This window comes from Myotis davidii, unplaced genomic scaffold (assembly GCF_000327345.1).
Source record: "Myotis davidii unplaced genomic scaffold, ASM32734v1 scaffold66, whole genome shotgun sequence".
Classification (NCBI taxonomy): Eukaryota; Metazoa; Chordata; class Mammalia; order Chiroptera; family Vespertilionidae; genus Myotis; species Myotis davidii.
In genome coordinates, this window is record NW_006297280.1 from 319,551 (window position 1) to 335,283 (window position 15,733).

General features: G+C 39.5%; 1 protein-coding gene and 1 pseudogene across 1 annotated transcript in view; both read left to right on the plus strand.

Annotated features, from left to right (window-relative positions):
* Positions 1–1,763, plus strand: part of LOC102761533 — a 172,123-nt pseudogene extending 170,360 nt beyond the window's left edge.
* Positions 1,764–7,304: 5,541 nt separating this feature from the next.
* STARD13 (StAR related lipid transfer domain containing 13) overlaps positions 7,305–15,733 on the plus strand; it is a 220,626-nt gene continuing 212,197 nt past the window's right edge. The window contains exon 1 of the mRNA XM_006773040.2: positions 7,305–7,603. Coding sequence (XP_006773103.1) covers positions 7,435–7,603 — 169 coding nt within the window. The 5' untranslated portion in view covers positions 7,305–7,434. The remainder of the gene's footprint in view (positions 7,604–15,733) is intronic.

Consider the following 15,733-nt stretch of genomic DNA (forward strand, 5'->3'; position numbering starts at 1 on the left):
GCTCACTGAAAGCTAGTTTCTGGGGTTTTGTTTAGCTTCTATTTTTGTTACAATGTTCAAACTGTAGGCTCAGAGGCCGGCAAGGCAGGCGGGGAACGTTGGAGTCCTCCGTAACTGAAGCAAGCAAGCCTCATGTTCAGTTTAAGCTGCCTGGCTGCCGGCTGCCATCTTGGCTGGAAGTTAATTTGCATATCTCGCTGATTAGTCAATGGGAAGAGTAGCAGTCGTACGCCAATTACCATGTTTCTCTTTTATTAGATAGGATAATATATTTATTTGTTTATTTTTTAGCTACATCATAGATCAAGTCAGAATTAAATAGTTGGAGGAGAAAATCAGGAATTTAAAGTATCTCAACAATTCCAATAAGTTGAAAGACCTGTTTTTAAGTTTGCAAAGTCATTTGTTAAGTACATGATAGAGGGCACTCATTTAACAGTAGACTATATGAAGATACATAAACATACTTAGAGCTGGCGCCATAAGCTGCTGCTGCCCACCGCTTCCTCGCTCCCTCTCCTCATGGTCTATTTCACCAACTTTGGCAACACGACCATTGTGGCACCCAAGCCCTTTCGTCTGATTCTGGGCCTGCATTTGGACTTGGGGATCCTGTACTCTGTCTACATGGGGCTGCTGACAGTGTTCTGCACCAACGCCATCAACATCCTCGCAGGGATCAATGGCCTAGAGGCTGGCCAGTCACTAGCCATTTCTGCTTCCATCATCGTCTTCAACCTGGTGGAGCTGGGAGGTGATTGTTGAGATGACCATGTCTTCTCCCTCTATTTCATAATGCCCTTTTTCCCCACCACCTTGGGATTTCTCTATCACAACTGGTACCCATCACGGGTGTTTGTGGGAGATACCATCTGTTACTTCGCTGGCATGACCTTTGCCGTGGTGGGCATCTTGGGACTCTTCAGCAAGATCATGCTACTCTTCTTCATGCCCGAGGTGTTCAACTTTCTCTACTCCCTGACTCAGCTCCTGAATATCATCCCCTGCCCTCGGCACAGTGTGCCCAGACTTAATACCAACACAGGCAAACTGGAGATGAGCTATTCCAAGGTCAAGACCAAGAGCCTGTCTTTCTTGGGCACCTTTATTCTAAAGGTAGCAGAGAGTCTGCAGCTGGTGAGAGTGTGCCAGATTGAGGATGGGGATGGTGCCTTCACTGAGTGTAACAACCTGACCCTCATCAACCTGCTCCTTAAAGTCTTTGGGCCCATGCATGAGAAGAACCTCACCCTGCTGCTGCTGCTGCTACAGGTCCTGGGCAGTGCTGTCACCTTCTCCATTCGGTACCAGCTTGTCCGGCTCTTCTATGATGTCTGAGCTCCCTGATCATTGCCTTCACTTCACAGTCTCCAGGGCTTCCGACTCAGGCCAAGGACTCAGGCCAATCTCGTTCTAGCTAGACCAAGACTGCCTCTCAGCCCAGGTCCCTCTCACCCCTCCTCCTCCCCAGCCTTTCCTTTCCCCTGTGATAATTGACATGCTGGGCAGTGACTATTGATTGGACTTTGCCTGTAGTTTCTTCAACTTGCCACAGCCCCCTGAGGGGGGGACATGTGGCTGTTCGGTTTCTACAGCTCCGACCTTCAAGGAATAGGCTGGGCCTGGGGCAGAGCCCTGGCTCCTGAGAGGGACACCGGCTCGGAGAAGACTTCACATAAGACTATAAATTAAGGGTTCTAATTAGTAAAAGAAGATGGGGGTGCAGGTGCTCCCAGTGGTAACAATAAAGCGATGTTTTTTTTTAAAAAAAAAAAACACAACAAAAAACAAAACAAAAACCACATGGATTAAGCTCTGCAATTGACTGTTAAACAGTGTGAGGCAATAGAGATAGCCTCCCTCACAACACTTAATATCGGTGTAATGGTGAGTTACTTGGCTCTTTTCCCTGCCCTTGAGGGTAGGCACATCAATTCCTTTGTATATTTCATACTTATTGCAATGATGTGTAGGCATTCAGTAAATATTGAATTAATGATTGAGTAAGTATAGATTTTAAAACTAAACATCCCTTAATCTCAGATTGGATCAGCAAAAGTGCAGTGCCCTGGTTGCCGGTGGTATGCACACATTGTACCATACCCTACTGTGCTTGCCATATCTACAGCTCTAAGATTAGGGTAGGAGTCATATTTAAAAGAGATAGTGACATATTGGAGCCTGACACATTAGAGCAGATCTAAGAAACAGCAGTTAGCTTGCTGAATAGTTAATTATGAAATTTGATGAAAAGGAATGTTTAGCCTGCAAAAGATTCTTATAAGGGCTTTCTACAGACATTTAAAGGAAAAGAATATGGAAGAAGAAATAGATTTGCCCTGTCTAACTCCAACTGGCAGAATTAGAGTCAGTGAGTGGAAATTATGAGGAAAATTTTTCTCAAACTATTTGTGGTCTTCAGTAAAATAATAGACTTCATGTATGTGGGTAGCATATTAATTAATTGGCTTGACAGAAATTTGTATATCAGATGAATGTCTGGATTAGAAGATGTTCAATGTCTTTTTCCAAATCCAAGATGTAAAAATGTTATTCCCATTGTACTTGCAATAAATGGATTCCATATTAGCATGTACCAAACTAATCTGATTAATTTGCCATATAATGACTATTTATAGGTATTAATATGACTGTTAATTTTAATGGGTTTTGTATTAGTCATTAAAATATTTCTGAAGGCAATGTTTGACAGGGTGGAAGATTAGGAAATCACACAGTCACAGATCTTTGAGACAACTTAGAAAAGTGAACAAATTTTGGTTGGCTGGAATGGGTGAGTATAGGCAATGAGTCCAGGACAAGCCAGACCAGATCACTGGCCATGAGAACTGGAACTGATGGTTGGGTCCGTGGGGAATGGCATGAGGGCACAGCCACACTCTCAGCGTCCTATAAAAGTGAAATTAACCAAGGACAGTAGTGAAGACTGAGAAACAAAATAAAGAAAACCTATTACCACTCAGAAGTCTTTGCAGCCATGATAGGACTCCAAAAGGGAGACATGGTCTATGGCTACGGAAGCTGAATCAGTCAAGAATCTACTCTGAAACCTTTTGCAGAGGGTCCTGGTTATGGCTGCTAATGTTAGCATCACTAACTTGACTGTATTGGTCATTGGGCATGTGGTGCATGCATATTGGAAAGGCTTATTGGCACCGAGTTGGGCACATATATCACAATCAATTGGTGGAAATCCTCAAAATGAGTTTAGAGCCCACAGGAAGGCTATGACATTAACCCACAACCTTTGCATTCAAGTAATTTCAAAAGCAGTCTTTCAAATCAGTCCTGCTTTTTTTCCGCCTACCACTTGTATCTCAAACATTTTCCTACTTGGCAGAACTGTATTGGCTTCCTTTGAACAGGTTGATGAGGCAGCTGGAATATATGTGAAGCAGTAGAAGGAGAAGCAGACAGATGAGAGCACAGTGAGCCACTACTGGCTTCTGTAAAAGCACTCTTAGCACTCTGCCATATGTACACAAAATTCCATTGAGTGCTAATCTAGGATCATCTATCAAAAGATTTGAAATTTTTAAATACCAATTTTTTTTAGAGATCAAATTTCAGAGTTTTTACTGTATATGGTGTGTTTGCATGGAGAAGAAATGCCATGGAAAAGGACAGACAATATGCAGAGTTAGCCTTGAGGATATGCAGAAAGCAGAAGACAGCCTATGTGGCAAAAGAGAACTCCTTAAAATAAGAAGCAGCCAAGCTGCTTCCTCACTGTAGGATTGGGGGTGGGGGTGGGTTCAGTTCTCAGCCATAGACTAGGGTCTCAGACTAGGGTCTAAGAAGGACCATAGTTCTCCCTGGTTAATTAAAGGCTTTAGGCTTTGTGTCTCTTTACATCTGAACACCCAGATCTCAACCATCACAGTATTTTAGCCATCTCATAACTATATTTCTATATAGACATTCCAGTATCACATACAATTAGATAAACTTAAAATGATTTTCAGTATATTCTTACAAAATATTCTCCCCTATCTAATTTCCCCAGCACCCTTTCTGTGCCATAGTTTCCTCTTTTCTGTCCATCATGTATCATAGTGGAAAGTTAACATATCATTGGCTTAGAGGTAAACAATGACTTCACCAGGGCTTTACCTCTGGGCGTCTTAATTTCCTTTTCCATAAAATAAAACACTACAGAGGATGGCTATGGACGTTAATTAAAGACATGAAATGTAAAATCATAAGGTCTGGTACACAGTAGCTATTTAACACTGTTAGCCTCCTCCCTCCTCCATCTTTTCTTTATTACTCTTTTTAGTTCCCAATATTCATCTGTTCATCCCATCCCTGAAATCGACTGAGTGAAGTTTGCTCTTGATGAACAAATTAGGAAAGAGGAAAAGTAGATAAAAATTAACCACTAGTGCCATCCATGTCCCTCTGTTTGAAGGAATTGGAAAGGAAGAAATCCGGCTTCAATCTTGGAAGGCACACTTGGGACTTCAGCACTCCCTCCCTCTCTGATTTCTTTGGACCTCACTCACTCACCACGGAAGAGGAAGAGTTCTCTCAATGAGACCCAAGGGGGGCATTATCAGCCCAGGGTAGCTTATCAGCAGTTTGCTTACATTTAGAGCAAACATAACAAAACTGTCTACCCAGTGGTAATTCTATTACTGGGGTCAAATGCTGGGAAAAAAAAGTCATTAAGAGGATTCAGGTTCCATAAAAATGTATTGTTAATGAGAAAATAATGTTACTTCATCTGCTACTATGGTATTTTGGTCATGTAAAATAACAAAAACATGGTGAGCAGTTGCATGGACTTATAGATACTACTTGAACCATAAAATTAAAAACTTGTACATGCCCTGGGAAAGATAGAGATGTTGATACATAATCCTACATGGATCCTCCTGTTTAAACTGAGACTGATTTTTTTAAAAAGCTAGGCTTCATTCTAAATTGTCTTTTAATTAGAGAGTAAAAATTCCTTTTTTAAAAATTTATGGTCAATGCTTGTTCTTTATTGCCAGTTGCCTATGAAATACTATGTTTCATGTTATTACATGTGTTTACATATATCAAAAAATACATATTAATGATCTTGAAGTTTCTAGAACAAAACACCTCAGGACTTTCATGTGTTCATGTATTCATTATTATACAAGAAGTAAGCATTGTGAATTTTTAAAAAAATTATATACTGCAGTGCTTCTTAGGAAGAATAATTTCAAGTATTTTTAAAATGCAACCAAGTCAATAATGAACTACAAGGGTGACATTGGGAATAGCCAGTTTTTCTTTGTGTCAGTGACAGCTATGAAACAACTATACCTTACTTCCTGCCTTTTCCTTCCCAGAACATAGCCAAAGTTCCCAAGTTCCATACTCTGCTTTTCTTTCTCTCTCTATTTTTCTTCCATTCTCTCCCAATGAACAAATAATTACTGCCAGCTGTCTGGCTAGAATACATGGTTTATGGCAGGGAAGTCCCCAGTGTTGGACTACCAAACCAAAAGCACATAGACAAAGTGGCTGACAGCATCCTGATCAGATAGCAAGCAGTGCTGGATCTCAGCTTGACAAATGGACCTTACAGGCATTTAATATTCCAGTGTAGTGCTAAATATTAATGCCATTCTTCTGGCACAACGGAGTCGCTAGTTCTTAGATTCCTTTCTAAGAGGATGCCCTGGGACAGAGAGATTCAGATCAAATTCTAAATAAGAATGAAAAGGGAACAACAGGATCCAGTGAGATCTTCTTTTCTTTTTCTACAATGATGCTGACTTAAAGACTTAAACTTGCCTACTACTCTTGCATAATTACTTAAAGAGGCTCACAATTGCCTTAAGAGGGAGTATGTTTTATTGTAGACCTTAGAGACCTTCATTAATCTGTCCATTTACCCAGTGGGATAGTTACCAAAGACAGGCTGCTTCTCAGAATTGGGCCAGCAAAAATTCCCTCAGGGAAAGATGTTAGGGCTGACAACCTTAAGAGAACCACAGTAATAAGAATTGAGGGCCCCTATTTAAGTCCCGTTAAGCGGCTTATGGAGAGTTTTTCATTATTAGGACTATAAATCTCAGACCAGGTCATGTTTCAGTTTGAGTTAGCCAAATGTAAGAACCTCTTGGCCATATGCTTCTTTTTCAAAGAACTTTATTCATTCAGCCTCAGGCTCAGCATTAAATAGCATATTTTCTATGGACTTTTTTTTCTGTTCACATCACACAATATTAAATAGGAAAAATTGGAGGGGGGGGGATTCTAACTACTTCCATATGAATCCTCACTTGTGGCCAAATTAAATCACTTGCACTTTCCTTAAACACAAACTCTGATTCCTGGTCTCCCACATGTGGGCAGAGACCCTCCTGGAAAGCCCTCCCCAATCTTTACCTGTCAGAATCCCACCATTTTTTAAAGTCCACCCAAATGTCTCCTCCTCTGTGTGGTCTGCTATCATCACCCCAGTCAAAAATAATATTATTCCCCTAACATTGCGTTTGTGTTTTTTTTGAGGCACCCTTTTACATAAAGCTTTGTTGCAAGCTTTTGCATAACTTTTCTATTGTATCTGAGCAGTTTGGCCACAGACAGTACCTTGGCATGAACCTGCATCTTTACAATGATTCTTGGCAGTGTCCTAAATGTAATAGGTACGTCATAAAAATTATTCTTCTTGGTGATTAAAAATTGAGGAAGTAGGAAAATTAAAGAACAGATACTTAACAGTTATGTTTATGCCCTTTGCCTATCCTAGTCTTATCTGTAAGAGCTCTCAGATTCCCATTGCAGAGGGCCAGAAGTTTAGTGTATTTACTCCCGTGTTCAAGCACTTGAGGTTCAATTTCACTGGAAGAGCTTCATTTCTTTTAATGAAGCGTGGTAATTTATACTCAGCAGCGTATGTTTATTCAAAGTAGTTTTTCATTTAGGGTGTTTATCACACTCATCTTTTACCTAGCTGCAGCTATCTGGGAGAAAAGAATGTGCTTTCTCTAGCTTTAACAGCCTAAAAGATTTCCTATGCCTGGGGGTTATTTTTCTCCTACCGCCATTTCTCCTCCCTTTCTCTTTTTCTTTTAACCCTTTTAGCGAGTGCTGCTTTGTGGCGCCCAGTCAGCACCGAGGCAAGGCAAATACTCGCAGCTGCTTTCAGCCAGCGCTGGGGATAGAAGCTGCGGGTGGGCACAGCTCTCCCAGCTAGGGGCTGACTGACTGTGGAAGTGCTCCTGCTCCTTTCTTCCTTTGATTGGCTCCCCGTGGTCACGTGAGGGCCAGGGGGCTGGAATTCTGAGTTGCGGCTTCTGGCACTCCTTTTTCTTTTTAAATATCGCTTGGTCTGTGGAGCTCTGCTGGGCTTGGCGCCTTGCTCTTTGAGACTGGAGACAGACGCAAACAGCCAGGGTAGACTGAGGTGGCAAAAGAAAATCTGCCGAGATGTTCGGTCAGGGACCCAGGACCCCAGCTTCAGGCTGCTACTATCTAAATTCCATGACATCTGAGGGCCAGGAGATGTACTTGCGATTTGATCAGACTACAAGACGCTCTCCTTACAGGATGAGCCGGATTCTAGCGCGCCATCAGCTAGTGACTAAAATTCAACAAGGTGAGTTGCTGCTAGTGGAAGGCTGTTGCTAATTCTGATTTCTGTTGGCTCAATTTCATGCTAACTCAGTTTTGTAAATTATTGTTTTCATTTTACAGTATGTGGATTTCTATGCCACGTTGCACGTAACTTTTAGAAATAACTTTAGGCTGCAGATTTAAGCAAACAGTGACAGCACTTAGCTGCCACATAACGTAAGTGCACAAAAAACTTCATGGTAGGACAGTGAATCATAAAATTCCAAAACTTATATGTGTTTACAGAGTAAATGAGACAGGCTTACTCAGTGTGCATTTTAGGAGCTTTTCTGCAGGTTCCTTACACTCTGTCACATTTGAAACTTGGATACTTGTTTATTTAATCCGTAGGGCAAGGGGTTACTCACTTCCACCCTGCACAGGTTCTTAAGAACACTCTTAGTGGCAGGGAAAGTTAGAATTCCAGTCTTAAGGGCATGAGACTGACAATAAGGTTCACATTTCTGCCTCTTTGTATGTTTGTGTCAGTAGTTGCCACTGATTTGTTGATATTGTTTTTTGCGGGTAAAGGATAAATGTGTCCTCTAATCTCAAAACAAGTCTTGTGACCTGTGCACAGAAGCCCCAGCTTCCTGTATTGATTATATGCTGCTGGATGTTCCTTTTTTTTTGGGGGGGGGGGGGGGGGGGGGCACATCACTAAAATTCATCATTCTCCAAAAATAGTTTAAAACGTTCCCCTAATCTTAGGATAGGTCTGTAGAAACAAGACAGATGAACATTCCTAGGAAGTCCCTAACTGGTGCACACTTACCCAGTAAGTTTATGAAGTTTATGACCACCTCCCTCTTCTAAAAACATAAATAAATAAAAGAAACAAATTATTTTCTAGAGCCATTGTACAAACAAATTCCACTTAAAATAGTTTAAGAGTATATTGAGTTTTAAATGGGAAGTTGGGGTTTGTAATCGTGAAAATCTTATTGTTCTGTTTCCAAAAGGAACAATATGAATTCTAGTGAGCAGCATTTGATGAGATTGTTTCCTTGGAAATTAGGATTTGTTTGTAAAGGCTCAGGAACTGGTTATGTGTGAAGGATACTGGTCCTACATACCGATCTGATTTCAGGAAGGATATTATGTCATTCCATAAACTTTGTGTGCAGGTCTTGATTGAATAGAAACAAAAGTAATTATTTCCCTGTGGCTTGATTTAAAAATACTTTAGGCTTAGAATAAAAACCATTTTTGTTTTAGAGATTTCTGACAATGATGTTTTACCAGATGCCATCATCATTAGGGACATAGGGATTTGGAAAATGTTTGATAATGATTTATAATATATGTTCTGTGAATATTCCTCAGCATGCATATAAAGTGTATTATGTTAGAAACATTGCATAGAAATACTTTGAAATTGTTTTGAAAATCTCTTTAAACGTGTTTACAATAATTAATTTCACTAAAAATTATTTATGTTCTTTTTGGAATGAAGATTATTTTTTCATTGAGGACTTAAAGTTATGAACATATACATGATCACTGAAACTGTACTATGAGTATATGTTTCATTTTCATTTTTTTTCAAATTAAAAAACTTGAGCATTCTCACCTTTTTATATCGGGCAATGGAATGTTTGAAGCCAATGAATGCCTACAAATTAAAAATGAGAATTAAGATAATAGGAAAGCATAAAAGAATTCCAATAGTCCAATGACTAGGATCTGATTATTTGTTAATATCATACAGTGGTATGGAAAGACATGGAGAAAGCAGAAGCAACGTAATTTTATTGGGTTTACTGTATTAGTAGACTGGTTTACAGTAATAATAGAGAATGTTGATTGAGCATGTATAATATATTGCGCATTGCTCTGAAAGCTTTCAATATATTTCAATTTATTTTAAATCAAAAGTCCTTGTAGATAAGTACTATTATTATAACCATTTTAAAGGTGAGAAAACAGTCATATAGAATTCAAGTAATTTCTCTGAGGTTACGTAGTAAGAGCTGATATTTGACTATACCTCTAGAGCCCATGTTCTATAATACACCACACTGTTTTTTAGTTTTTATAATGAGTGTTAAAGTATTGAACCTATGGTTGATTTTTCGGATTATATAATATCCCCAAAACTTTTCAGTTATCTGTACTCTGTACTCAGTATTACAGAATCTGACTTGGTCACTCACTATAAAATTTCCATTCAGGTTTTACTTCTCTAGTGGTTTTAAAGCTCATGCTATGTGTTTTACTTTCCTTAAACTGTTAGTACCCAGAAGGGTGTGATGCCAAGTTATTTTACTAATGACCTATAATCATTAAATTAAAGCTTATCAAGCACATATTAAATTAATGACATTGGTTTTTGTTTTTGTGTGTATTTCACATATTGAAATGACAGCCACATCAGTAAAATAGTTTGCATTACTCTGCTATAGATCTTTCAAGGAAGATTTAGCATTATATGAACATAATTTGGGGCATTGTTACTTACGATCTTTCATGGCTGTTGGGAACAATGCAAACAAGAGTAAATTGCTCCCCACTGACCTCAGTACAGTGAGATAATCATTGAATGGCATGGACATGATTCAACAGCAGAAACACTCATAGGAAGGAAAAACAAGGAGGAGAAATAAAGGAATCTTTGATGATGCATAGGATCAGAATTAGTTGCCCAAACAGAGGATGAATCTAAACTTGCTCACTTTAGGGTATGCTCCAAAATCTATAGGCATAACTTCTCTAGCCTTCTTTTTAGATCTAGTTTTATGTCCAGTTAGAAAAAAATAGAAATTTTAAAATAGAGTGTTGTTTGCAGAGTAAAAGTTTATCATAAGTCATACTGCCAATAAGCCCTACCCCACAATCCTGTTGAATCAATGGGGAAATTGTTGTAGTGAGAGAGAATGCATATAATAATGGTCCTTATTTCCTTCACTGACAGGCATTTGGGAATGAACTAGAGGGAGGACACTGAGGAGGTGGAGAAAGAGCATTTTAGGCCAGAATAGGGGTCTTATGTCATTGATGGCTATGATTTATTTGTTAGACACATCCACATGCTATTTAATATATCCAGATCTAAGCAGATATTTAAATGTGATTACTTGCTTTGTGAAAGAATGTATCATGCTACTAAACTTTTAAAATAACTTAAATGCATAAAACAGCATGACATGAACCAGATTGCAGTAAAGTCTGCTGAAGCAGAAAGAAAGGAGACAGGGATGCAGGCTCTATTGAGACACTCGCTCATTCTTTTACTGTGGCAAGTTTCAGAACTTCACTGGGCCTTTGTTTCTTGATGAGAAAATGAAATGGTTGGATTATGATTGCTCAAGTTTATTCTGGTTCTCAAGTCCTCTGTAGGTGAGTCAGTAACTCCTTGAACAAGTGTGTGTAAAGCAGGGAAATTTCAACCTAAAGTAATAGAAGCTGAAAAGGAAATAAGAGCAGTTTTGTAATGGGAAATAAATCTATGGTTTATAATTTTTCTAACCTGTCAAGGAAATGGTAAAGTGAAATCAAGTTTTAGTTCTACCTGTGCCACTATTTAATTGTGTGATCTGGGGCAGGTCACAACTTCTCTAGGCTTTCTTTTCTTCTTCCATTAAATAGAAGGTTTAGATTAAATAAGTGTGAAGTCATCTCTCAAATTCTAGGATTCTGTCATAGCTAATACCTAATTTTAATAACTAAAATTTAGGTATGACTTTAAGAGAAAAACAACCCATATTTATGTTTTGTTAATTGTGTCATTTAATATCTACCTGAACATTTTTGATATCTGTTTAATGCTCTCATTATCAATTTAATAGGAAAGTTAGGATGTCCAGTCTTGTGGAGTACTTAGATGTCAGTATATCTTATAATTATAAAGAAACTTGTAGAAACGTTTGCTTCTCTGGAATCCAGGATTGTAAAATAGAGTTATTGTGATGCCTGGCTTATTGCGAGGTCTGTCGGGACCAGAGAATGTCCATGTATGCTCATCCCCATTCTCACACAGACAAAAACAAACAAACAAAAAAAACACCCTGTTTTTTAATATAAATTCAGAATGTAGAAAATTTCACTACTAAAAGACTTAGTGAAAGTTAGACTTAGTGCATTTTCATGGACTTTTTATCTGAGACTACTTTTAGAGATAACCCCTTAATTAAACTTCACTAGAGTAGAAGAAACTGCCATTTTGATGTTCCCAAGAATGGAAGTGGGCATTAGTGATGCATCCTCTCTCATTACTTCGTCAAGTCAAATGGCATTTTGGGAATTTACTCAACCTAAGTGATGGTATTATTCTTAATTCCTGTGTATTGTTGGCTGAAATTAAACAATCATTTGGAATTTATCTTTCTCTTTAGTACATTGTTACTCCACTATTTTCAGAATTGGGGGGTTATTATGCTGGCAGGAAGGTAGATGGAATACAGAAAACAGGGCGAGAAAGCATTTGTCATGTGTTGCTCAAATTCTTAAAAAAAAAAAAAAAGCAACAGTCAGAAATTCACATTTTGTGAATCAGAGCCTCTCTCTGTTCAGTGCTGTGACTGAAGGGCTGTACATAAGGGACACTGTTTAACCAACGTTACAGAAAAATCTATTAAGTGAACTAAGTTAAAAACTTTGGAGAACATTTTAAAAAATTATCACATGGTAAAAATGTGAGCAGTCGAGAAATAAGTACTAAAAGGAAATTAGCAAAGAGCAATATGCTCATACACATACAAAAATTGAGAGATTTACTTGAACCAAATTATGACTTCCATAGTTGCTCATCACTGCTTTTATTAGTTCTGGTTTTATAAATACACATCCCAGATGCAGGCAGTTGCCAAATTCGGATATTGGAACGTTAGTTTAAGTGAACAGAGATTCATTTTTTTTCTCAAATCTTATTTCCCCTCTTATAGTCAGAGTTTTAATCCTTAGTAAATTGTGAGCACTGATAAACTCTCATAAAGTTTCCTCATTTCCTTAGCAATATAATTATGGGCTAATTTTAATGCACAGTGAGTAAAAAAAAAAAAAGAAACATGACTGGTCTGAACAATAACAATTGATGACCCAAACAAATTTAGAAAGAGAGAAAATGACGATGGGTTTTGGTAAACCTCTTATATAAAAGGAAATGAACAGATGAGAACGCGGTGTGAGACTAGGGATGAAGGTATAAGAAGATAGGAAAACCTAACTATGAATTGCATACCAGATATTTGAATGAAATAAGGCTCATGTAAAAATCATTTTCTTTCACTTTAGGGGCAACTGAATATGATTTTGTTGTGAGTAAAGACATTATATATTAATTTACATTCCACCTCATTACCTAAAGGATTTGAGAAGAATATCTATTAATATCTACATTGATATATCTATATATCTCTATCTCTATCTCTATCATCTATATCTATATCTATATCTATATCTATATCTATATCTATATCTATATCTAATCAATTTAGTTTAAAAAGGTAAATCTGATGAAAAGAAAAATGTAGGTTAATTAATAAGATAAAACTAGAAAGCTATCCTATATAATAAAGAGGTAATATGCAAATTGACTGTCACACCCTCACACAAGATGGCCACCCCCATGTGGCCACAAGATGGCCAGCAGGGGAGGGCAGTTGGGGGTGACCAGGCCAGCAGGGGAGGGCAGATGGGGGTGACCGGGCCAGCAGGGGAGGGCAGTTGGGGGTGATTAGGCCTGGAGGAGAGGGTAGTAGGGAGTGACCAGGCTGTCAGGGGAGGGCAGTTGGGGGCGACCTGGCCTGCAGGGGAGGGCAGTTAGGGACAACTAAGCCTGCAGGGGAGGGCTGTTGGGGGGGACCAGGCCTGCAGGGGAGGGTAATAGGGGGTGACCAGGCTGACAGGGAGGGCAGTTAGGGGTGACCGGGCCTTCAGGGGAGGGCACTTGGGGGTAATCAGGCCAGCAGTGGAGCAGTTAGACGTCAACCAGGCTGGCAGGGGAGTGGTTAGTGGTGATTAGGCTGGTAGGCAGATGAACGGTTGGGATCTAGCAGTACCGGATTGTGAGAGGGATCCCAGATTGGAGAGGGCACAGGCTGTGCTGAGGGACAACCCCCCCAAGTGCATGAATTTTGTGCACCTCTAGTCTATATAATAAAAGCCTTAATGACCATTATGGTGGAACTACCAGAACAACCGGGCACTATGATGTGCACTGACCATCAGGGAGCGGATGCTCAATGCAGGAGTTGCCCCCTGGTGGTCAGTGCGCTCTCACAGGAGGATAGCCACTCAGTCAGAAGCTGGGCTCACAGCTGGTGAGTGCAGCAGTGGTGGCAGGAGCCTCTCCTGCCTCCGTGGCAGCACTGAGGAGCAGCAAGCTGAGTGCTAAGGATCAGTGAGCAGGCGGGCGGTAAGCAGTGAGGAGTTCCTGGACTGTGAGAGGGCGCAGGCCAGGCTGAAGGACCACCCCCCAGTGCACGAAATTTGGTGCATTGGGCTTCTAGTATTACATAAATGTATAAAACATAAAGTCCTGAATAATTATTAAAAGTGGTCTGCAAATTTAGCTTGAACTTCCCTAATCTAAGCGAAAAGGAAAGTATAATCAGGGGAAGAGTTGCCAAGTCCATAAGGTCAAAGCATAACAACACAACCTTTCCTGGGACTTTATTTTTGGGAGAATTTTCTTCCAAAAAACTTCCTATAGGATAACAATTTTTCATGCTAATCTTGTAAAGGGACTACCCATAGTGGATGGTGCTCTTAACCATTCCTATAGTGAATTCAACAGCAAGTCTTTGGTAGCATCCTGCTGCGGTGGAAGTGGAGGCAGAACAACAAGTTATAACTCAGTGAAAATATTTGGGGAAGGGGTGGGTGGATCAACACAAAATATTCAGTATTTAATTCTCTCTAATTCTCTGGCTCAATCTAGAAATAGCATAGAGACTATCCAGAGACAGTTTTCTTAGTTCTCCTTCAAAGAACACAAGTCCTGTTAGGCATTCAGGAGGAAAATGTTTCTGTATTTAAATAATTTGGGAAATGCTGCATCCTCTTCTGCTTCTTGCAAATTCACACTGGCTCAGAGAAATCCCATAGATTATTTCAACTGGTATATTTCATCATGAAACCATTTATTCACTTCATACCAGAAGTGACATCTTGTAAGACCAATGTTCTCTGAGGAACACATTTTTAAAAGGCTGATTTAGCAAAGTGCAGAGCCTGTGGTTTATTCTTGTATTCTGAACATTTCTCTTGTATGAATTGGGAAGTAGGTAGTTTGAGGTGAGAGTAACGTTGCAAGTATTCAGTGGCTTCCACTCCAAATACTTTAAAAAATCAAATGGTAGAGGCAGGATGAACATATTTTTTATGCAAATTAACAACCTAAATAAGAGTCTAACCTGATTAGGTGGTTGCTGCACATTTGCCAGGCAAAAAACTGAAAGACTAGGTGTAAGGACAGAGTTAATAATTATAAACAAGAATACAACCTGTCTTCAAATAACTCTACAAGTGAGGACCTGCTGGCTTGAAGAAATAAATTATTGCTTTTTAGCTTTAGATATGCATAACCTATGATAAAGCTGAAGTCCTAGGTGAGTTCTAAAGCTAATGCAGGATAGTTCAATACTGCTGGGAAGTGGAGAGACTGCCCCACAAGGAAAGGAACAGGAAAGTCTTCAGGTGTCTCAAATTGAGGTGATGTGGGATATGTACTCTCTGAAGCTCAGGCATCTGTGGTTGGCTCAGAGTCAAGTTTTGACTTCATGGTTCAAACATATTCTTGGTACATAAATTTTCTCTTAGTATGAAAGATTAAAGTGAACTGATAAATAATAGTTATTTTAATTAGTAAAATCTGTTTTGTTCAGTTGTATAAGCAACTTACCAAGTTTTCCAGGGATACTGCAAATACAATGTTAGGTATTTTTCCTCCTGCTGTCTAGGAGAATACATTCACATTTATATTATGACTAGAGGCCCGGTGCACAAAAATTTGTGCACTCGGGGGGTTGGGGGGGAGTCCCTCAGCCCGGCCTGTGCCCTCTCGCAGTCTGGGACCCCTCGGGAGATAACCACCTGCTAGCTTAGGCCTGCTCCCGGGTGGCAGAGGGCAGGCCCAATCCCTAGGTGCAGCCCCTGGTTGGGCTCAGAGCAG